This window comes from Vulpes lagopus, chromosome 1, assembly GCF_018345385.1.
Source record: "Vulpes lagopus strain Blue_001 chromosome 1, ASM1834538v1, whole genome shotgun sequence".
In the NCBI taxonomy this organism is placed as follows: Eukaryota; Metazoa; Chordata; class Mammalia; order Carnivora; family Canidae; genus Vulpes; species Vulpes lagopus.
The window spans coordinates 70,321,109-70,344,255 of NC_054824.1; the positions used below are offsets into that span (position 1 = coordinate 70,321,109).

At 55.2% G+C, this 23,147-nt stretch overlaps 2 protein-coding genes across 16 annotated transcripts in view; one reads left to right on the top strand and one right to left on the bottom strand.

The window, feature by feature from the left end:
• SYNGAP1 (synaptic Ras GTPase activating protein 1) overlaps positions 1-19,422 on the bottom strand; it is a 31,466-nt gene extending 12,044 nt beyond the window's left edge. For 9 of the 12 annotated variants that reach the window (XR_005990365.1, XR_005990367.1, XM_041771987.1 and 6 more), the window contains exons 1-11: positions 19,334-19,422; positions 15,919-16,040; positions 13,720-13,825; positions 7,398-7,489; positions 6,831-6,952; positions 4,862-5,015; positions 4,538-4,636; positions 2,423-3,049; positions 2,133-2,277; positions 1,760-1,904; positions 10-246 (exon numbers count right to left, since the gene is read on the bottom strand). Coding sequence is in view for 10 of the 12 variants with exons in the window: in XM_041771987.1 (XP_041627921.1) it covers positions 10-246; positions 1,760-1,904; positions 2,133-2,277; positions 2,423-3,049; positions 4,538-4,636; positions 4,862-5,015; positions 6,831-6,952; positions 7,398-7,489; positions 13,720-13,825; positions 15,919-16,040; positions 19,334-19,400 (1,916 nt within the window). In the remaining 2 variants the exon portion in view is untranslated. Of the gene's footprint in view, positions 1-9; positions 247-1,759; positions 1,905-2,132; positions 2,278-2,422; positions 3,050-4,537; positions 4,637-4,861; positions 5,016-6,830; positions 6,953-7,397; positions 7,490-7,606; positions 8,145-13,503; positions 13,669-13,719; positions 13,826-15,918; positions 16,041-19,333 lie in introns of those variants that run through there. The other 3 variants (XM_041772021.1, XM_041771995.1, XM_041772029.1) reach the window with 3 other exon arrangements.
• A 2,057-nt stretch (positions 19,423-21,479) lies between these two features.
• Positions 21,480-23,131, top strand: CUTA (cutA divalent cation tolerance homolog). Of its 4 annotated transcripts, none has more exons than XM_041764148.1 (6): positions 21,480-21,634; positions 22,027-22,235; positions 22,416-22,475; positions 22,580-22,625; positions 22,741-22,790; positions 22,911-23,131. In XM_041764148.1, exons 2-6 carry the CDS (start codon positions 22,054-22,056, stop codon positions 23,035-23,037), a joined length of 465 nt encoding a protein of 154 aa, XP_041620082.1. In that variant the 5' UTR covers positions 21,480-21,634; positions 22,027-22,053; the 3' UTR covers positions 23,038-23,131. The 4 variants fall into 4 exon arrangements, with proteins under 4 accessions (XP_041620082.1, XP_041620075.1, XP_041620065.1 ...); XM_041764141.1 differs by having other exon boundaries at positions 21,631-21,766; XM_041764131.1 differs by lacking the exon at positions 21,480-21,634 and adding an exon at positions 21,662-21,835.
• Positions 23,132-23,147: the final 16 nt, after the last annotated feature.

Consider the following 23,147-nt stretch of genomic DNA (forward strand, 5'->3'; position numbering starts at 1 on the left):
TTCCCTCACTTTGAAAAGTTGGCCAGGTTTTGGATGACCTTGGCGATGAGGGTTAGGGTTCGTGAGGTCTGCTCATCTGGGTACTCCTGCATAAGCCCAAAGAGACTGGGCGACATAATGGCTGGGCAGAGGAAGCGCAAGAAGAGCGAGGCGCTGATTAGCCTGTCAGCGATGTCCTCCCGGCCCCGCTCTGCGCAGCGCAGTCGCCAAGATGCAAACACCTCCTTCAGCTCCCTCGGGAACACGCTGAGGGGAAGGGAGGGGGAGACAGAGAGAGAGAGAAAGAAAGAGAGAGACCAGGACTGAGCCCCAGAGACCCTCAGCTTCCAGGGAACATGCTGAGGGGGGTGGTAGGAGGTGAGGGTGTGGAAACAGAGTGGGGGAGAGACAGGGAGGGGGGGTCTGCAGCAGGAAGACAGGAGGCTACTGGAAGAAGAGGCCTATGGCAGAGGGAACAGACAGATCAGGGAGAGAGAAATGGAGGGGGAGAGAAGGTGAGGGGAGAGAGACATGCAGGGGAGAGACGGAGGATGTATGAGAGAGACAAGGAGAGGAGGAGAAGAAAAACAGACACCAGGGAGAGACAGAGATGGGAGAGAGATGGAGGGTCACTTGAGGTACAGGGAGCTCGGACCCCCCAACTCTTCTGGATTCCAGGGCAATGGGGATGGAGGTGCCCCTGCATGACCCCCACTCCCTGCAGTGGCTCAGAGCTCACTCCCCCACCTCCCTGTTCCACTTGAGTGTCCCACTGACACCTTAAACTCTGACTCCGGTAGTGTAAAGCAGAGCTCACCATCGCCCCCACACCTCCAACTGGCTCCTCCTCCTGACTTCCCCAGTTCTGCCAATGAGGCCACAGGTCTCAAACACCAGCCTCCTGGCCTCTTGAGTCATCCCTGACTCCCCACAGACAAGCTCCCTTCTTCCCAGGCAGCTGCCAGCTCCAGCTGATCCTTTCCTCAGAGAGGCCTTCACAGTGGGCCCCTTTCTCCCTTCCCTGTCCCCGTCCTGATCCACACCTCATCCATCAACCATTACCTCCAAATAGCCTGGACTTTGCTCCCTCTACTCCAGTCATGCCCCACGCTCCACACCACTTAAGGATTAATCTTCTCAATCATGATACTTCTTGGCACAAGCACCACTAATGGCATTCCATGACCTACCGATGAACTCCATCTCCTTAGCCTGGCAGCTGAGAACCTCCAGATTCTAAGTTCAACCCCCTGTCCGGACCTCTTCTCTTGCCACTCTCCATTATGAGCTACATGCTCCATTAAACCTGAACTAACTGCTGGCCCCCCGAAAGCTCCCAGGCCCCTTACCTTCACACACATGCCCATCCCATAGCCTTCTCCTAAAATGGCTTCTTTGTCCACCGTATCCACTTATCGGAACCCCACCCAGTCTTCAAAGCCCAGCCCCGGGGACATCTCCTCCGTGAAGCCTTCCCTGCTTATCTCAATCAAAGCTTGGCCTCCTCTGATCTTATGTTGCCTGGGGGAACTCTCGCTTGGTGCTTAACACACACTAAAGTGTTCTGTGGCTTTCTGTGTATCCACTCTGACCCTATCCATTCTGGGCGAGGCCCTCTAAGGTAAGGGGCCAGGCCTCAGTCCTCTCTGTCTGCTCTACAGCCACCAGCACACCGCTTTGCCCATGACCAGTACTCAGTCTTTTTTGCGGATGGACAGATGAATGAACAGATGAACACATGACCCGGGCCCCAGCCCCCACCCAGCGTTCCCAGTCTCACCAGTGAGAGTTGACCACCTTGCACAGGGCCAACTCACAGCACATCCGCAGGTTGGCCTGGTGCTCTGCCAGGCTGGACGCTGTGCACTTGATGGGGTCCACCTCGCAATTCTCCTCGGACTCATACAGAGCACGGATGAATTCCCCTGGGGTGGGGGGGCACAACAGAGGGTGGTCACACTTGTCAAGGGCAGGGATGGGGGCTGCCTGGGTTGGGGAATCTCAGGATCCCAAGGTTGGAGGCTGGAGTCCGGGGACTCTAGGCTTAGAAGCATCAAGCTGAGGAAGGGTGACTTGGGGTCTGGAGTAGCCAGGTTTAGGGTTGGGATGTGCATCTGGTAGGTTTGGGAAGAAGACCTGAGAGTGGGCCATACCAATGGCATCCTTGAGGTATTTCTGACCAATCAGTCTCATGTACTCTTCTATGGCTTTAGTGGCGAGCGTGTTCTCGCGGAATATGAGGTGCTCCCGTTCCATGAACCGGTCCACCTCAGACATGGCCATGTCTGAAAGGAAGTCCTGAGGCCCGGGAAAATCCAAGGATCAGCCTCTGTATAACCTAAGCTCATTCTGAAGACAGAAGGGCCCTATCCCTACTATCCATCCCCTGCCCCAAGCAAGTGCCCACTCCCAGGCCACCTATTCCTGAGGGCACAGCACTCACCTTGGCCTTGCCTGTACTCTGAAGAATGTGAACCAGTGCACTGGCAACCTCCTCCTTGCCCTTGACGTTCAGGGCGGGCTCCAGGACTGCGCATAGCATCCGATAATGGTTGGTGACATACTCTGCAAACTCCTTATACAGCTCCATGGGCAGGATACTCATCGTCTGGTAACGCGCTTTCAGCCGCACAGCTGGGCAGCCTCCTTTGCCCTTGCCCCCTGAGCCGCTTCCCGAGCCTCCACCCCCTCCTGAGCCCCCCATACCCCCAGAGCCCCCGCTGCCTGTCGGCAGGGTGACGGGGTACCACTGCTCTGTGAAGTGGCGCCCAGCTAAAGTGGCCACGGGCACAGTCACCAGGCCAACATAGCCCGCCTTGTCCTTCTTGCGCTTTTTATCTGAGTCACGGTACAGATGTAGCCGCAGGGCACGGACAGCCGGCAGGTTGTTAAACTCGAAGTGCTCGCCCCAGAAGACGGTGTCCCCTGAGGCTGAGCGGGGCTTGGAGGTGGTGCGTGCATACAGCATGTCATCCAGGCAGAGCTCGCAGTAGTACCGCTTCTTGGGGGGCAGCTCCCGAGCCTCTATGATCCATAGCTTCAACACGTTGTCCACCCGGCGGCTGTTGTCCTGGGGTGGTGGGGTGGGAATGGCAGGTAAAGGGGAAGAGAGAGGAGACAGAGACACCAGAAGAGGAGAGACAGTTGGAAAATGAGACAGAGCCTCTAAGACAGCAATCATAAGACTGAGAAGATGTGTACCGCGTAGAATAGTGTACCCTTCTCCAAAATTCATGTCCACTCGGAACCTATGAATGTGACCTTCATTGACAAAAGTGTCCTTGCTTTTCTACTCATGTTAAAATGTGTTCATACTGGATTAGAGTGGGCCCTAAATCCAATGCCTCGTATCTATGTGCAGAGGGAGATTTAGACACCGGACACACACACAGGCAGAAATTGGACCCATGCAGCTATAAGTCAAGGAGCTATCAAGAGGCAAGGAAGAAAAAAATGACCCAAAAAACCCCCGAAAAAGAGGCAGGGAAGGATTCTTCCTAGAGCTTCAGAGGGAGCAAGGTTCCACCAACACACTGATTTGGGACTTTTGGTCTTCTAAATCTTGGAAGAATAAAATTCTTTCATTGTAAGTGATCTTGTTTATAGTAATTTGTTACAGCAGCCCTAGAAAACTAATACAGATGGTAGCTCATACATCAGACAATAGAATCGGCACTGGGAAAAATTTCAAAAGCTAGAAGAATAAACCAAAGGTAATAAGGTGGAATTTAAAGAGCAGAATTGGGGGGTCCTCCCCAAAGACAACCAGAGATTGATTGCAAAAACAAAAAAGTGAGTTGTAAAAATACAGGATGGGTGAGGCTATATGCAGAGTTCGTGTGCAAGGGCCTGGGGCATACAGTGGACCACAAGGTCCTGGTGAAGCTCAGGATGCTGCTGCGTGAAGAGAGCATGGTGTTCCGACTCTGCATGGGTCAAACAGCATCCAGCCTCTTGGGTCTAGTTATAGACAATGAAAAACAAGGGATCCCCCAGAGAAGGGTCACCAGGGCTGTGAGCTTACTGCACCCTGGGATCCAAGAAGAGCTGGTGGAATTGGAAGCATTTCTCCTAGGAAATAGAAGCCTTGGGAAGAATGCAGACTCAGAATTTCTGAGCCAGAGGGACTTTAGAGATCATCTAATTCCCACATAAACCCAATTCCCACATAAACCCCATTCCCACCAGCTTTATGGAGAGGAAATTAAGGTCTGGAAGCTTGGCTAACTGACAACGGGAAGAGTCTCATGGAGACGTGGCAAGCAGGGGCACGGCATCCGGCTGTCAGGGTGCTGGTGGGGCACCGCTGCCTACATAGAAGACAGATCAACATTCTAGGTCTGTGACTTCTACAGTAGAGAAACAGACCATGAAGCAGAAAAAATGGTAAAGGAAATGAGCAGTTCAGAAAAGTGGGGGTCACCTCCTGGTCATCCAGGTCCCCTCCTCCCCAGGCCTCCCTTCCCTTTGGCTCACCTTGCCCCCTAGGCCCCCAGCTTCCCCTGTGGCTTGACCTTTGCCTTGCCCATGCTGTCTTTGTCTCCTTTACTCCCGATACCTTGTTGGGTTTTACTGCCCGCTGTAGATTCTCGATCCATTTGTCCCTTTCGGCCGCGGAACGACAGGCAAAACATTTTGTTCCTGAAGACGTTGTTACCTAGAGAGAGGTGGGGGGTTGAGATGGGGCTCTGGAGGGGAGGTGACTCCTAAGCATCTGAGACACCCCCCATCACCATGTCTTCCCCTCCCTGGCCTACCCTCCTCTCGCCCAGGCCTAGAGGTTTTCTATTTCCTCATCATCCCCACCTGTGCCACTTTCTCCAGGTCTCTGTGCCCTCATCCTCCATCACTCCTGCCCTCCCCAGCCCACTAGACCCAGTACCTCAAAACAGAATTCCTGGCCCAGGATAGAGCTATGCACTGGCTTGATAATGGAATCTTCATCCAAGTTGAGCTCCAAGGCCTCGGCCGCACTGCTAGGGCTCAGCAAGGACTCATGCGAGTGTGACTCCTTGAAGCTCTGCATCAGCCGGGCCCTGGCGGGGAAGGGTCAGGCCACAGGGTCAGGGCCTCACTCTTCTTACACACTCAGGGGCCAGCTCTAGGATGGAGACCTGGGGAAAGAGCCCCGTGAATCCCCTTCCCCCACGGGGACACAGATGAAAAGAACATTGGCCTATCCTTAAGGAAGGACAGGAGGAAAGTGAGAGAAGTCAGGATGCTTTAAGAGACCCCTACCCCCAATTCACACCTGTGGGGGTACTGGGGACACCTGGAAATATCTCAACCCCAAAATGAGCTATGAGACAAAAAAAAAAAAAAAAAAAAAAGAACAGGTGAGCCTGGTACACTTGCAGGTAGGACTTCTAGCTGAAACCAGAGTCTCAATATAAGGGAAAAAAAGTGGACCTCAAGAACCAGAAGTACAAAGAAGATGTCTCTTTGGGCCTGGCACACAGCTAGCATCTAAGAAACATTTAATGATTCCAAAAAGAATGCATGAAGAGGACAAGGTTGAGCAAAATCAGCAGAAAGAGGGAAAGTAAGTTATAAGAAATAGGAGAAAGCTATGGGCAGAGAAGTGAGAAGGAAGAACTAGGAAATGGGGCCTGGGGAAGAGGAGGAGGTAGGGCAGAAGGGAGCAGGTGGAGGCAAAGCCACGTGCAGAAAGACAGGATGGGAGAAGATGAGGAGGAGCAGGTGGAAAGATGGGCGTGGGAATGGGGTGGGGGTGGGGCAGAAACTGCCCTCCCCCCCCCCCCCCCACAGCAGAAGGTACAGAGGGCTGAGGGACGGAGGACATGGGCCACACAATACAGAGGGATGGGATAGTGAGCGGCTGGGAGATGGCTAGGGGAGGAAGAGTGGAGAGCAGTGGGAAAGCGGGAGGGGGAGCTCGGGTGTGGGAGCCTCCATGAAGCTATTTATAGCAGCCCCGTCATCTTGGGCTCCTTTGCCGTCAGCGAGACGCTCCCCCAGCCCCCCCACCCCCCCACCCCCGCCCCCGCGGCCAGGAATACCATGCCCTCACCCCACACCCCCCCCCCCAGGCTCAAATCCAGCTCCGGTGACACGGGAGGGGGGTAGGGGAAGGTGTGACTCACCTATCCCAACCTTCCTACCTGCCCAATCCTGGGGGCGGGCAGACATGGGGGAAAAGGAAGGACAAGGTTCTCCCTGGGGAGTGACTGGGTGAGGGAGAAACCCAAAGAGGACCCAAGAAGCAGACAACAGAAGCAATATCAGATCTCCTGCACCGCTGGCCTCGGCCTTGGAGACAGTACTCTCTGACAGTACCCTCCGGAATTCTCTGAGGGCTTCTTCCTCATTCTCTAGTCTGTGATTAACCCTAGAGCTTCCCCTGGACACTCTATCAACCTGTACACTTGTGCCAGCCTCCCCTTCCCTCCTCCATTAGCACCTGCCAGCCTCATCCCCACTTCAACCTGCTGCCATTCCCTCACACCCTGCTCCCTAGCTCACAGTGCTCCCTCTCCTATCAACCCACTGCCCCCTTCTCTGGATCCCTTCAATGTTCCTCCTGGGCTCCACTACTTCTCTGTCCAGTAGAGCTCCCTGAATCCTGGGCTGGAACCCATCCTTCTGTTGTCTGGAAGAGGCCCTCCTTGGCCTCACCTTCATTCCCCATCCTGCCTCTCTGCTTGTCCTCTCCCTGCACCCTGCCTTTCTCCTGCTACTGCCTCTTCTCCATTCTGTCTCCTGCCCCAAAACATCCCTCATCCAATCTGAGGCCTTTGCTCTCTGAGCCCGGACAAGCCCCTGCCCTCCAGTCTCACCCAAGAGCCCCTGTATTGTATCCAACTCATCCTCCCCGGCTCTAATCCCTGTACCTGTCATGGTCAGCACTTCGGAAGCGAGGCAGGATCTGGCGAAAGCTGCTGGTCCGGTCAAGTTTGGGTTGTGACTTCGTGCGTTTGATGGAGCTTTTTAACCTCCGGCTCAGGAAGCCTTGCTGGGGTGGGGGTGAAATGGGGATAGGGGTGGGTTGGGGAAGGGTCAGTTCTATGTACTCCCCCCTCAGCTGGTAAAGAGTCCCTGGATTAAAGTGGGAGAGGGTGAAGGGGAGTCTCTAGAGGTGAGGAAACGGAGATGGGAGACCTGCTACCAATTTGTCTTCCTTTGCTCCCAAAGGGTACAAGCTGTGTGTGTGTGTGTGTGCACGCGTGCGCGCGCGCGCGCGCGTGCACACACACACCAGCCTGGAGAAGGTGGGAGGGCTGGTCTGAAAAGCAGGGGGACAGAGCCAAGGAGGGGGAAACCAAAGAGATGGGAAGAGGCAAGTGCGCGCACTCTCACTCTCTCTCCCTGCAGCCCCCTTTCTTAGAACGCTGGGCTCCAGCTGGGGCTGGAGGGGAGGGGGCGCAGCTGGGCCACATCTGGCAAGCGCCTTCACTCACCGAGGGCCGGAAGGGCGCAGCGGGGGCGGCCTCCATGCTGTACTGCTTCCCCCCAGGGACGCTCTTCCTCCTCGAGCGACCCAAGTGGTATTCTGGAGGGGGGCAAAGAGCCAGAAGGGAGGTTGGCAGGGGTCGCTGTCAGCCCAGGTGACCACCACTGACCCCAGCCCATTCGCCCACCTCCCTCTACCCCTCAGCTCCAGCCTCACCTACCCCCCGGAAAGCAGCAGGAAGAGCAGCGGCGGCTGAGAGGCTGGCGGCGGGAAGGAGGGGGTAAAGAACCCGAGCCGGAGCCCCCCGAAGGGGATGGGGTGGGAGGCCTTAGGCCCATGACTGGGACTGGCAGTCAGCAGAAGGGCATGGCTGAGGGGGTCAGTAAAACCTCAGTGGTAAAAGGACACTAAAGATCCACAGAAGCTAGGTCCTTGGTGCCCACCTCCCCAGGAAGGGGCTAGCTGGGGGGGAGAGTTGGGTTAAAAGTCATTGACCTGAGGCAGGCTTTCCCCTCCCCTCAGCTGGGCACATCTTCCACCAGCTCCCCCATCCTGGAACCCCTGTCTGTCTGGAGGGCCAGGGCTGCCTCCCATGACCCCCTCCCTGGTCTGGAGGGGGGAAGTCTTAGAAAGGACCTGTGAGGAGTGGCAGGGGAAGAAGCCTGGGGACAGGAAATTCAGGGAAGGGGCAGATGGGGGGAGGGGGGGAAGAAGGGGCCCGGTCCACGTGCACTGCAGTGGCAGGGCCTCAGAAGGGAAGGGGGGTTGGGAGGAAAAGAAAAGAATGCAGGGGAGTGGGGGAGTGGGCAGAGAGTGGGGGGGGGGGTGAGCAGTGGAGGTTCAGGGGACTCCCAAGTAAGGGTGGGGAGAGGAAGAGGAGGAGGGGAGGAGAATGCGGATGAAGCTCAGCCTGCCAGGAGTATGGAGGGGTGGCAGCTTGAGGAGGCAAGCTGAAGCTCTGCTGCCAGGGAATTTAGAGGGGCCAAGGGGCTAGAGGAGAATGAAAGTGGGGGCATGCCAAGCTCCGGCTCTAGCTCCAGAATGGCTGCCCAGGCCTGGGCTCCCCCCTCAGCCCCACAGTCACCACTGCAGCCAATGGGGGGGCAGGTGCTGCATCAGGGGCGGGACTACCATCTCCAAGGCAACAAGAAGCTACAGGCTGGGGGGGGGGGGACCGGAAGAGCTGCCTGTTAACTCTCTAGGTTCCAGAATTAGGCAGGACCACAGCTACATTTTCACTGTCTACTTCCAGAATTGCAAATCACCAGCAACTTGCCCTAGAATCAGTCTCCAGCTTCCCTTTGCCTCTAAACCCCAGGTGTTAGAAGGTCCGCACACAATAACGTGGACCCCATGACGCAGGAACCCTTGCAACCCTTGGGAACAGTGTGTAGAGAGCACAGAAACACAAACTGAACTGTGGGGGTACGTGTATATAACCACAATACAAAAAATAGAGATCTAGGTGCTTATGAGACATACAGACAACTGTGAGCAGGGGAGTGCCACAGATCCACATTCTGAGACCTTGAGGCCCACATACCCCCACGGGATATGCTTAGACATATGTGAACACTGCAACAGGGGAGTACACATTTGGATCCAGACACCTGCTGGTGTGGACATGTGGCCCCAGTCCCTTGGGCAATCATGTGGGCAGCACATTACAGAAATGGACACCTAACCCTCACACACAGACACAGACACACACACACACACACACACACATGCACGACAAGCCAGTTTAATCTCTAAGCTACATGCTTGAATATACCATGATCCCAATCACAGCAAGGTATCCTGGTACCCCAAAAGCACAAACACCCTTCATTCACATGAAAAGTATGACCATATCCACTCCATCATGAGCCCTTCTTCTCCCTCAGCCCTTCTCTGACTCTGACGCCTGCACCCATGTTTGCTCTCCCAAGAAGGAAAAAATGAGTAAATGCATCAATTACCCTTCTAGGACACACTAAACAATGCATCTAAGGGGTTAGCAAATCTTTTTCTTAGTTTCTGCCTTTCTCAGGTATGGCTGCCTCACCCCCATTCCAAAGAACCAAACTCAGCCACTTCTCTCATATGCAAGCTCCCCTAATAAGGGCACAGAGACAAACTTCAAATCCACTAAAATTTTGCTTTGGAACTAAAGAATGGACAGAAAGAGAACAAATTTGCTAACTGGTTTACTTGGTTCTTGTAACATAACCTTACATGTTACCAGGAACTAAGATCCAGGACCTCACACATAAGTCACAGGTACATGGAGGCCACATACACATATGGTTACAAAGACTTTCACTAGCACGAGAAAGAAAGAAGAGGATAACAGAAACACAGGACATTCTGTTATTGATGCTGCATTCAGTGACATGTACAGAAACACAGCACAAACCCATGTATACCTACAAGCAAACCTGGTAAGTGTACACTGTGATCCTATCCCTGCACAATGTATACACACATGCACACACATAACAGCCACCTACACACACCCGTAACACAGGCATTGTGCACACACCCACACATGTACACACCCTGTGTACACACACAATTGCACTCTCACACACACAGCAAGGGCTTGGACTCCCACCTCTCCAACCTGTCTAATCTTGCCATCACCCACAGAAATCTCCCCCTGCCCTCCAATCCGCCAAATCCCTAACCTTTCCTTCAGCCTTTCTTCCTTGTCATACCCAGCTGGCAGCTCTTGAGGAGAGCCAAGGAGGGAGGCTGCCAGAGCAGGATGAGGAACAGAGTTGGACAGAGCAGAGAAACAGGGGGGTGGGGGGGCAAAACTCTGTGCTGAGGACAGGAAACTCTAATGTCAGTCCCTGTGGTGACAGGCCTCACCGTGAGCCAGCCTCTATGCCTGAGTGGCTATCCCTCATCCAACTAAGCCTGATCTTATACAATCTATACCAGCCAGTGCCCTCTCATCTTGCCCCTTTTCTTCTGTCAAGAGATAGCTTATGAACAGGCCTCTCTGCTCTCCCCACGCCACCTCCCCAGCTCCCAGACCCCTTCTCTCTCCATTTCCATCCAGTTCCCCATCTTAAGCTCTCTTCTCCTCAATCTGGCTTAAATATCTCCTACATTCCCATTCTCCAGCTAGTCCTTCTATCCTAGCCAAGCCTCCCTCATTCCTCATCACCTCCTTTCTCCCCACTTTTCTACTTTCTCCCTGCTCCTTTCCTTTTCAGCTTTTCTTTCCCCTCTCCCAGACAGATGAGGGGCTCACACCTGCCCAGCCCAAAGGTATTCCACACATAGTAGGATTCCAAGAAACCCACTCACACACATTCACTCCCTTCCCCCACTCGCACACCACCCACTTCCAGACACGCCCTGGACACCCGTGCTGGGATTGACACAGATACCCAGGCCAATGATGGAACACATGCAAAGACACACAGCTGCCACCAGGGACAGAGAAAATCCTGTTCATGCAGCCACACATCCCTACACACAGGAGACTGACTGGAGATGAGCCCTAGGCAGGGACATGCAAGCTCAGGGTCAGAGGTGACATGTATCAGTATGGCCAGTGGCCCGCCCAGCAGCCTCCTCGGCAGGCACCAGACAGAGGCACGATGAAACAGGACAAGCTTGCACACGGCTGACTGCACATGTGTGCATGAGGAACTGGGCCCCGGGTACACATGGCATTGACACACGGGGGACAGGAGCATGGACACGAACACATATACGGACACATGGGCTGCCGTCTCCACCACAGGGCTCCGAGACCACCCCACACCGGCCTCCCCCGCGTGCTCGAGACCCCGGCCCCCCAGGCCGGTCCCCGACCCCCCACCTCCTCTGTCCCCCTCCAGTTACCATAACTCCCCCCACTCGGAAGATGCAGCGAGAACATGCGGAGGGAGCAGCTGCCGCCGCCGCCGCCGCCGCCGCGGCTTCCCCCCCCTCCCCGCGCCCACGCACACGCGCGCCCCCGCCCCCACGCGCGCTCCTCGTCCGCCCGGCCCCGCCCTTACCTCGCACCGCCCCCTGGGGGGGGTCGGGGGTGTCCCCGGTGGGGGAGGGGCCCCGCCCCTGCGCGGGGGAGGGGCGGGGTGCGGCGGGAGAGGGGGCGGCGCGGCCCGGCTCGCGCCGCCCGGCGCGTTGGGGGCGGCGGCGGGGCCCGGGGCGGCCCGGGAGGCCGCGCGGTGACGGCCGCGGGAACGGCTCCCTCCGCCGCCGCTCCCGCCGCTGCCGCCGTTGCCCGGGCCCCGCCGCCGTTGCTAGGAGACCGCTGCTGCCGTGGCCGCCTCTGTCACGAGCCCCGTCGCCCGGAGACAGCGCGAGAGAGACGCGGGAGGGGGGCGAGGGGACCCCCAAAACCAACCGGGTCTCCCACCATCCCCTCCCGAGCAGGACCCCCCACCAAAACAGCGGAGGGAACTAGGGGCGGCGGCTCCACCCAGCAGAGGAGGAGCCCTGGATTCCAATGCCCCTCAAAGGTCCGGCGACCTCTCCTGGGCTCCAGCGTCCACAGCCTCAGCACACACCTTCGCGGACCCAGGCCCCCAAGCCCCTAAAGATCCCTCTGTCCCCTGCATAGCCTCCATGCCCTTTACACGTTCTATGTCCCCCTGAAAACCCCCAATGTTCACCAGCCATCAGCCAGCCGTCAACTCTTTCACCAAGCCCTCCCCCCAACTATGTTTACTCCAGGACCCTCTTCCAACCCCTATTGAACCCCCAACACAGCAACCTCCACACACCATCCCCAACTCCGGAAACATATGGGTGCCCCCACCCAAAACACACAGGAGACCCATAGAGACCCCACACCCTTGAGGACTCAGGATAAGGAGAAAGATGGGGATTAGTGGGCAGAGTGGTATCAACCACCTGATAACATGATAAACATGCTCCATGAGCATGTGACCATTCTGGCCTGGACACACAGGTAGGCACATGTGCACACACACAAATCTTTCCCAGACATGGACATGACTCACACACACACACACACACACACACACAGATGTGACAGACATCACACACATTCTCTGTACACACCACTACCACCACCACCACCACCACCACCACCACCACCACCACCACCCTGGTTTTGCTTCACAGAAATGTGCTATCTGCACACCCCCATGGTCAGAGGTTTCCATGACAATGACACACATCCCTGCCCACCCACCCACCCACCCAAGGTCCCAGAGCTGGCCCCCAAGGGCAATGAGACCTGGGCCTATCAGAAGAGGGCTATATATAGGGAGCTAAGGGATGGAGACAGGCCACTGGATCTCTTGGAAGAAGAGAAACTGGGAGACTGGATTCCTGAGGGGAGGGGTTGCTGGTGGAAGAAAGGGGTCACCAGGGGTTGGGGGAATAGAGGAACTGGATCCCTAGTCCTGGAAGGGAAATGCAGTGGTAAATGGCAGTGACAAGGGGGTTTCTGGGGGCTGAGGGCATCTCTCTGCACCTTGGCTGCAGATCTCTGTTCTCTGCCTTCATCTCCCCTCACTGTTCCCATGGAAACCTTTTAAGCGAACTTCTCAGGAAGACAAAAATCTTTTTTTAAATGACTAAAGAGGGGGGTAGAAGGGGGGGCAGAAAGAGGGAGGGAGGGGAAGAGACAGATGGAGAGAGGGAGAGAGTTGGAGAGACAGACTGAGCAGATAGCTCCACAGACAGACAGAAAGGAGATGATGGGGGGTCTGATGAAGTTCCACCGGGACCAGGAGGGGTCGGAAAGAGGAAATCAAAAGGGGTGGGGAAAATAAGAGAAATTGGGGAGGAAAGAGAAAGGGGGGGAATAGGACTGCAGAAAATAGAAGCAGCTGAAGAGAAGAGGGAAAAGGGGGCAAGAAAAGAGGGAGGGCCCACAGGCCAGAAGGTCTGGCTGGAAGAGGAATTGGGAGCGTGGGGGTTGGGCAAAGGTCTGAGGGGGAGGGGGAGGGCAGGAACTAGGTCATTCTCTCCACGATCCCAGACCAAGGGCTGGGAGGGGCAGGGGCAGGAAAGCTGGGACGGGAAGCTAAAGATCTAAGGAGACTATTTTTATAAGCACCGGGAAAACAGGCAAACTTCACTGCTGGAGAGGAAAAAGGGAGCGAAACAGAGCAAAGACCACTGGGGCCTCTCACCCACAACCCCGGTCCCGCTCCAGATCCCCGAAGAGGGCGCCTTCTCCTTCCAGGCTCCCACTCGCGGGATGAGAGACTGTGTCTCCTCCTCCTCCTCCTCCCACCCCTAGACAGCTCTCTTTTTCCCCGACCCCCACCCCTCCCCTGCAGCCCCGTCCACCTCCAGCCCCGTCCCCGCGACTGTCCAGGGCACGAGAGCCTGCTCGGCCGCCGTACCATGCTCGCCGTGGGGCCGCCCCTCCACTGGCACGGAGACCGTGCGTCTCAGCAGTTTGTTGCGACTGGACTCGCTCCTCCGGTCCCGGATCAGAAGGGGGTGTATCTACGGGATGCGGGGGTGTGTCAGACCTCACCGGCCCCGGCCGGCCCTCGCCTCTCCCTTTCCCACCGAGAAATGGAAACCTCCCTTTCCTCTCCCCCGGGGCCTGCCCACCTTTGGCCCCGGCCCCTGCACACTCTCCAAGTGTCTCGGGATGAGTCGGTTTCTCTCTCCCCACTCCCTCCCAGTCCCTCCCAGTCTCTCTCCCTCGTTTCCCTCCCGTCCCACCCTCCTCTTTCCTCCATTTCTTTTGAAAACCCCTCCGGGAAATTCTCCCGAAGCCGACTCAGCTCTGCTCGCAACCCCGGGGGAGTCTGCTACTCTGGTAATCCCCTTTCCCCTTGACCTTCAGTTCCTCCATTGTCCCCGCTTCCCTCCCAACCTCCCACCTCCCTCACCACCTTCCCTCCCTCCGTGCCTGTCATGGGGGTAGCAGAAGCTGCATTTATAATCAGTATCTACAGCTTGTCTCCCTCCCACGGCCCGGCTTTCGGCCAGACTGGGACCCAACCTCCCCGCTCCCCTCAGAGGGCCTGGTCACCTCCCCCCACCCTTCATCTCCTTCCCTTGCCCCCCACTCAACCGCGGTCACTTGCCTCCTTCTCTTGAGCCATTCCCTCTCCCTGAGCCTCATCCCCAGCTCCAATCCTCCAATCTTCTCCAGCTGGACAAGAACCACCTTGCTAGCCCCTAGCCCCAGATCCACAACCTACCCACTTCCAGCCCTGTGTGGTTCTACACACTGCTCACCCCCCCATCCACCCCCACCATTCCCACTCAGACCTGTGCCCAGCTCTCATTCCTTCATTACCCCACCCTCATCCTTACAACGGTCCCCACTCTTATTGGTTCCAGTTCCCCCAGTTCATCCTACAGACTCCAACCTTTGGTCAAGACCTACAACCACTAGTGAATCACTCAAATGCCCCTCAATGCCTAAAACTTGGGACTTTTGAACCACCTCTGCCTTTAAAGTCATCATGTCCTCCCCTAGACACCTGGATTTCACTCTGTGACCTGGAAGCTCTAACCAGCCTCTCTACACTCTCCTTTGGCTCTCAGGTGCCTCCAAACCCTGGTTAACCCCAACTCTGATTCTAGCCCTGCCTCACCACACCCTCCCCAACAGGATCAGAAGCACATCTCTCATGACCTCACTGGTCTCCAAGGCTACCTATCACTCTCTAAAGCAGGTTCCCCAAATCACCCCCACTCCCTGAATCTGGGCATCTACCTTTCATATCTGTACCCTCTGTTTCCTCTGATGAGTCCTCTGCTGCTGACCCAGTGCCCAATTGGAACTCCCCCCCTCCCTCGCCTCTAACGGCTCTGCATGGGCCCCAGCTCCCACACTCTGACTAGTCCCTGCCAACTCCCACTCGAAGTTCTTCAGAAAATGTCCCCTACTTCCAGTTCCTCTCATTCCCCAGGCACCTCTTCCCTTATATCCTCCCCCCCCCCCCCCCATTGATGTCCCTGGTGAAAGCCCAACTGGTCTCTCTAAACCCTGACCTCAGGCACCTTCCCAGGCTTCACCACCATCCACACCAAGATCCAGAATGCTATCATTTCTCCCAGTACCCTCTGACCCCCTCTCAGTCCCAGTTTCCCTCAGTCCCCACTCCTCCCATGATAGAGGCAGGCCTGGGAGTGGTGAGTGATGGGTCTTGCTGGGGTGGGGGGAGAACAGGAGAGGGTTCTTGAGGACCACTCAGGAAGTGGTCCCTCCAAAGCAATGCCCATTTTGCCACCCCTTCCCCAAGGCCTTGTTTCTATTTCCTGTCCTAACCTATCCCACAATCTGGGCAGAGCTACAACAGGAGCCACCCCCAAGTCTTCAGAACCACATCTCCTCCCCAACACTGCACATGGCCCTGAAAGATCCCCTGGCCAAGGTGAGAGAATGCCCGCACTTTTGCACACCCCAATCCAAATCTCAATCTCAGTGGCCACCCTCCTCAGACTGCTTGCAAATGTTTCTCTCTTTGCCTTCTCTGTGTCTCTCACCCCTTCGCTAATGAAGCCTTTCCTTATCTTTCTCTCTACATTCTCCATGCTACCCAGAGGTCTTTCCCCAGCCTTCCCACTCTGCTCACCTCATCCTCATCCAGCATGAGAAGCTGGTTCCCCGAGATGATGCAGAACCGTGGGTTCCAACCAGGACGATCATATGGGGAATGAACGTATTGGGTTCGATGCATAGGGGGTCCCCGTACATCTAGGGGACAGAGACACACAGAAATGGTAAGGGAGGTTCTATGCACTTAGGAGACAGAGGCCCAAAATGGCATGAAAAGAGTCCACAAAGTGGGAGTAGGAGACCCCACCCGCCCTGAGATCACAGATTGGGGGGAGGCACATGGTAACTTATTTTAAGGGAACAGAAGATAAGCCTGTATGTCTTGGGGGAAGGAGAGGAGGGGAAATCACATCACAGGGGGCTCTGTAGATTTGAGGAAAGAAATACAGAGGGGTGCTCCAGGAGGGGAATTATATCATGACACAGAGGGTACACGTTCAGATGCAGAGAAAGACAGTCAAGATCTCCATCCATGTCCAAAAAATGAAAAGATTGAGGGTACAGCAGAACTGGCAGAAGAAAAGCACACACAGATGGTGGTGGCAGGGGACAGGGAAGAGGGAGGGCATCTAGACAACTGCAGAAGATAAGGACTTGGAGGGAAGGTGGCTACCCCAGCTGTAAAACTGAGTGGAAAAAGCTACACAGCTGTGAGAAAGAAGGATGGGGTAGGGGTGTAGGAATATTTGGTCTTGAAATTCTGAGAGCTAAACATCTGGAAAAGAGAGGAAGGGAGGGAGATGCCCTGTTCAGAGTCAGAGACAGGAGAGGGCCTCTTCTGCCTCTCTATTCTCAGCTCTCTCCTCCCCTAGCCCAACCCTGCTCAACCTCTAGGGAAAGTTCTGGTTCTTCTGATGGTAGGGGGAGGATAGGTCTTGTCAACATCTGGCTGTAGGGGGGGCACAGCTAGAGAGTGAGGAGGTAGGAAATATGCCTTTGTTTGAAGGAACAGAGACTGAATCAATCTCTTCTCTCACTCCATGCCCAGAGATCAAAGATTCTATACTGCCCCCTCTCTTCACTTAGTCTCCATAGACAGGATGAAAGCCAACTCCACAGGTGAGGAACCTCTCCAAGGCACAGTGAGGAGCTTGAGGAAAAAAGGGGAAGGAAGAAAGGAAGATCCAGGTCTGGGATGGAGAGGGGGCCTCCAAAAGCTCAAGCTGGGGATGCAGACAAACTTCTAGAAAAGAATAGTAGACCAAGCGTTGCCCATGCTCAGAGGTGCCCCCAGGGGCATCTTACCCAACTTAGCTGTTCTTCCCAATCCCCTATCCTTGCAAACTGTCTCTCTTTTAAATCCCAGTGCCACACACCATCACAGGGAACAATAGGCCTTATGGAAGTGAGAAGGAAATCAAAGTGGTGACATTAAAGTGATAGAAAATGGATTTAAGGTATCAGAGAAACAATTTAGAAACAATTTAGAGGAAGAAGAATCAAATTCTGTCACCTTTACAAGATAATTAATCATGAGTACAGTGCAGGAAAACAACTTGGCCCTTAAACTTCACTGTAACTGAATACATTGATTAGGAAACTTTTTGAAAAGTCTAGCCCCTTTCTGTCTACAAACGTGTTCTTCAAATTTACCCAAACCACAAATAAGAGTCAGAGATGAACCCCTAGCATACAATCTTCAGAAACCCCAACACTTTGAGACTTTGACTATCTTAGAGCCATCTCAGAGATTCCATCTGATACCCGCCAGATACAGAGATCACCAGTCCCTGGGCTCTGAGACTGCACACACTGCAGGCAACATGCCCACTGCACTCAGACTCTGAGGACTCCCAGAGGAGAAATCTGTTGATATATCTAATAATTCTTGGAGGGGCTGGTTCAGGCTGCAGCCACAGGGAGGCAGGTTAGAGTTCAGGGGATACCTTCCTCCTAGGGAGCAGGGAAGGGTACAGGGAACTTAGCTTAGAAGCCACTCTGGAGACACACACCCCACACACACATACTGTCTAGACTTAAGTAAGGATGATTCTGAGAGGCAGATGCAAGAGACAGACCAACACAGCTGAGAAAAGGGAAAAATTTACTAGGATAAGAAGTCCCACAGGGATCAGATGGGGATGCCTTGTAGGCCCTGTTCCAAACATCAAAACCTGCCTCTTTGCACCCAAATCTCCAACACCCCAGGAAGTAGAGGAGACCAGAAAAGAGGAATGGGTGGTAAGAGCTGAGGTGTTAGGGGAAAGTGGGTAGGCATAGATTTGCAGTGACAAGATGGGGAGTGAGGCAGGGACAGAGGATGGCCTGGGAGACAAATCACAGGGATAGATTTCAGAGAAAAGAACACAGAAATGAGAGTAAATTCCTGGGGACAAGGGAATATACCAGAAGAGCCCAACTGGACATGGGGCAGAGGAAACGAGGTGCACCTAACAGGGGTATTTAGACAAGGGGATCATGAAGGACAGGTGAAGAGGTGGTAGAGATATAAGGGAGCTACCAGATAGAACAGAGGGAGAGAGAATGGACCAGAGCAAGGACTGATATGAGGGAAGGACAGAGGGGGACTCATATAAGGAACGGACACCATATGGGGGGAAAGATATAGGTGAGGGACACCAGAGGAGGGAGGGGGAATGGTAATAGGGACTGGAGGTGGGGGAGGGGGGTAAAAGTGGTGAAGTGAAGGGAGCGGATAGGACCCCAGGGGATACATTTCACTGCTCAAAGGCCTTAAGGAGGGTCAGAGTCTAGGGCAGGGTCCTAACCTGTCCTCTACTTCCATCACTCAAATCTTACTTCTATTGCCCCCTCCCCCCCTCAATAAACACACACATAATTTGGCCCTCCCCCTGCCCTGGTCTATCCTCCCCCAGCCCATTCCCTCTCTCCTCTCTTCCCTCCATCTGGACCCTCCATTTCCCCCACCCCCCACTGCCTCCCTCTCTCTCCATCTGGCCCCTTCTTCTTTCCCTCCATCCTCCTCTCTTCTTCAACCCCCTACCATCCTCTGAGCCCTTCCACCGTATTCTACCCCCCATCTTCTTTGCTTTTTTCACCCCTATGTTTTCATTTCTCCCTCCTAGCCCCTCTCCTAAGACTCTGTCCTCCTATTTCCTTAATATTTTCCTCATCTCTCAGCTCCTACCTCCAAATTATTTCTGCAGCTCTTCCCCCAACCCTATCCTTCTCTCTTCCCACCATTTCTGGCGATCTATTTCCTCTTCATCATTTTCCCCTCAGCCCCCTTCAAAGCCTGTTTCCTGGCGCCTACGGTCCCTAGCTACCCCTACCCTCTGGCCTCCAATCTCTCCTTCCCCACTGCTCCCATCCCAACCTTCCCGGTCCTCTCTCTCCCTCCATTTCAGCTCTCCCCTCCCTGGCCCCGGCTCTGCCCCCCCCCCCGCCCCTGCCCCTCCCCCTCTTGCTCCCCCCCCCCACTGGCCCTCCCCCTCCCCTCCCCACCGTACCTCTGAAGGGGGCATAGGACATCGCGGGGATGCTCCCCCGATGGATGGAGGCGCGAGACCTGCTCATCAGGCCTGGGGGGGAGGGGGCGGGGGGACGGGGGAGAAAGAGAAGAGAGAAAGAGGGGGAGAGAGAGGGGGAGAAGGAGGAGGAGGTGGAGGAGGAGGAGGAGGAGGAGGAGAGAGGAGGAGAGAGGAGCGGAGAGGAGCGGAGAGGAGGAGAGAGGAGGAGGAGGAGGAGAATAGGAGCCAACGGCAGCAGCGGCAGCCGGGAGAGAGGGGGGGGGGCGGGGGAGCGAGCAAGAGAGGAGAGAGCAGGAGGAGGAGGAGAGAGAGACTCTGCAGCCCCCACCCCTACTGAGTGAGAACCAAAGAGAGAGACCCCTGACTCAAAAACACACCAGACTGAGAGAGAGCACAGTTCTAAAGATGTAGACCTCAGATCCCGAGACTGACAGACCCCAGACCACAGATATCTTGTTGCCCACCCCAGGGGTGGGGATTAATCTGAGGCACAAAACCTGAAATCTAGAGGAAAAGAGACTCTGATCTCAGAAAAAAAAAAAAAAAAAAAAGACCCCGGGTCCCCCATTGAGGGAAGGGTCAGAGGTCAAAATATGAGTGTCCAGTTTCAAAAAGGTTCTCCACAGCCACAGAAGTCTTAGACTCTAGAATCAGACAGTGATTTCAGGAACCAAGATCAGAGACCTAGAGTCAAAGAAAAAGATGAGATCCAGATTCAGAAAAAAACAGAGCTAGAATTAGTTCTTAGGGGACTCAGATCCAGAGAGGTACCAGACCCCAGACTTAAATCGCAGAGAAAAGAAACTGCAGACTCCGAGACTGATAACTCAAGAGACAGAGAAACTCCAGACCTGGGGTTTGAGGATGGGCAGAAGGCAGAGGGGCAGGGAGAGATATTCATGTAGCTCAGAGATGTTAAATGCAGAGACCCCCAAGCTCATAAAGAGTTTGAAAGACCTCGACAAAGAGTCATCAAGCTCCCAGGAGCACAGAAACTCCCAAAACAAAAAGGAAACTTGGTCTGGAAAAAGATCCCACTGCAAATACAGAAAGGCCCTACAGAGATCTAGCTCATAAACTCCAAACCCAAAGACAGAGTTCAGGAAGACCCCATCCTCAGAGATGCAGCTATGAGAGGACTCTGATAAACACCCAGTCACACCCACCCAGCAGGTGGAGACCCCAAAACTTGAAAGGAGGGGGAATACTGGGTAGGGGGAGTGGCAAGAGGCTTTCCTCTGCTGCCTCCCTCCCACCTGTCTCTCCTCTCATTGGCCCCTCTCTCCATTTTTGGGTCACTGGATGTGCTTGGGCCCCAGGGAAGTTATGTAGGACAGGTCCTGGCTCCTAGGGGGATGGGTTAAGGGAAGGAGACCCAAGACTCAGAGGTATACTAGTCCTGGAGAGTTAAATAGGAGGGAGGGTAAGGGACAAAAGGACTATCACTGCTTCCTTGTGTCCTCCATATCCCCAACCCGAAGCCCTCTCTCCTCGGCTCCCCCCTTCACCAGTCTGTCTCCTCCTTTGGGGTTTCAATTAGCAAGGCTGAATTGCCCTCAGCCCCATTTTCATCACCCTTTATCCCATTTACAGGGTCTCACTGTCCCTTTAAAATGCATCTTTCCCACCTGACCATCGTCTTGCATTGCCCATCCCTGCCTAATCACTATCCCCTGCCCAGGGCCAGCTGGCTCCTCAGATTATCGTTCACCACCCAACCCGGCGTATGTCAGTCCTGACCAAAGAGGCAGGGGGCGCTCTCCACCCCCGAGGTTCAGTCTTCTCAGACCCGCCCACTCTTTAAGGCCTCGGGAACAGTGCAGGGGCTGTAACTGGGCACACTCTGGGGGTTAAGGAGACGATTCCCCACGCCACAACCTGGCGCATCTAGTCGGCGGGGTCTCCAGCCCCCTTTCCTAGCGCCAGGTCTCTCGTCACGTGGCCTGCGGGGCTGGCCTGTGATTGGCCTCCTCGCGCAGCTCATTGAGGTACGGCCGCCTGAAGACGACCGGCCCCCTCACGTGACAGTGGAACGCCGCTGCGGCTCTCCTCAGGCCGCAATTGGCTGTTTCCGGTTTACTCGGAAACGCGCGTGCCATTTCCGTGCACGTCTGCAGATCCAGCTGACGATTGGCCAAATTCCCTTTCGCTCCTCCCCCAGCGGGAGGCGGGGCAAGCCGGGCCCTGTGAGGGCCAGGATTGGCGGGCTCTGGAGGTTCGGGGCCGGCTTCTACTGTCACGTGGTGTGTGCGGTTTTCTTATCACGTGGGTGCTGCCCAGGTAAGAAGAGGCCGCTCTTCCTGGGCCTGGGGTCCCTTCTCGGCGTTCCGTGCGGTTTTTGATAGTCAACTCTGCAGCAGCGTAGGCTGCATGAGGGGAGGGCGGGCTCCCGCAATCCTGCTCGGCGGAGGGGTGAGTGACCGGCCCCGCCCCTTCCGGTCCTCGAAGCCTCGACCACCGCCCTCACCCAAAATCCTAGAGGTTGGCTCCTGAGGGGGGAATGAAAGCCGAGTCTGCCTTAGTTTCCCAAGTTTCTCTTCCAGCTTCAGGGACCTTTTCCTTCGGTGTGCAGAAGAGGGTGGGCAGGGCCTGTCTATTCAAGGGAAGGGTTCCCAAGATGCGACTTCCTCGGGTACTTGTGGGGTGACACCAGGTTCATTTCGTGCTCTCAGGCCGCTCTGCTCCTGTCTCTCCTTTGGATGCCGGCGCTGTTGCCTGTGGCCTCCCGCCTTCTTTTGCTACCCCGAGCTCTGCTGTCCATGGCTTCAGGAAGCCCCCCGTCCCAGCCTTCGCCGGCTTCAAGCTCCGGCTATGTTCCCGGCTCTGTCTCTGCAGCCTTTGTCACCTGCCCCAACGAGAAGGTCGCCAAGGAGATCGCCAGGTGGGGGACCTCAGTGTGGAGCGAGGAAGGAGGATCATGACCGGAGAGAGTTGGGGGTGGGAAAGAGTGCGCTCCCTAGCTTCCTGCCTGATCTCGGGCTTTGGAACCCTGTCTCTGGGCTGCCAGTGCAGAAAGTCAGGTCATAGGGCGTTCTGAATGGGGCTTTGTCTTCACCTTCAGGGCTGTGGTGGAGAAGCGGCTGGCAGCCTGCGTTAACCTCATCCCTCAGATTACATCCATGTGAGTCAGGAGTTGGGGGGTTAACCTAATTCTAGGGGCTTATGGGCAATACTTTTCCTTGAGGACAATCTTTGCTCCCTAAACACTCTCCCTAACCTTTTCAGCTATGAGTGGAAAGGAAAGATTGAGGAAGACAATGAGGTGCTGATGGTGAGAAACATTTTCCCATCCGATGAAACCTCAATTCCCTCTCATCCCTCTCCCTTATCTGACATCCTGGAATCAACCCCACTCCTTGATTGTCATGTTTATCTTTGCCTCTTAGATGATTAAAACCCAAAGTTCCTTGGTTCCAGCTTTGACAGATTTCATTCGGTGAGAATTTTGACGTGGGTAGCCATGACGGTGTGGGGGTCTAGCACTTGCTGGGTGGTCTCGGGGTGGGGGCTCCTTTAGGTATATCTTTTTGAGTGATCCCCTCCCATTTTTCCACAGTTCTGTGCACCCTTATGAAGTGGCTGAAGTGATTGCATTGCCTGTGGAGCAGGGGAACTCCCCATACCTGCATTGGGTGCGCCAGGTTACAGAGTCAGTTTCAGACTCCAGCACAGCCCTACCGTGATGAGCCCTGTCTCTGCCATGTTCCCCTCCTATACTTCAATGCCCTTGACTTCCACGTGATGACTGGGCCCCTAATAAATCCTGTCTGTAGTTCACTCTGCGTTTTTCCTT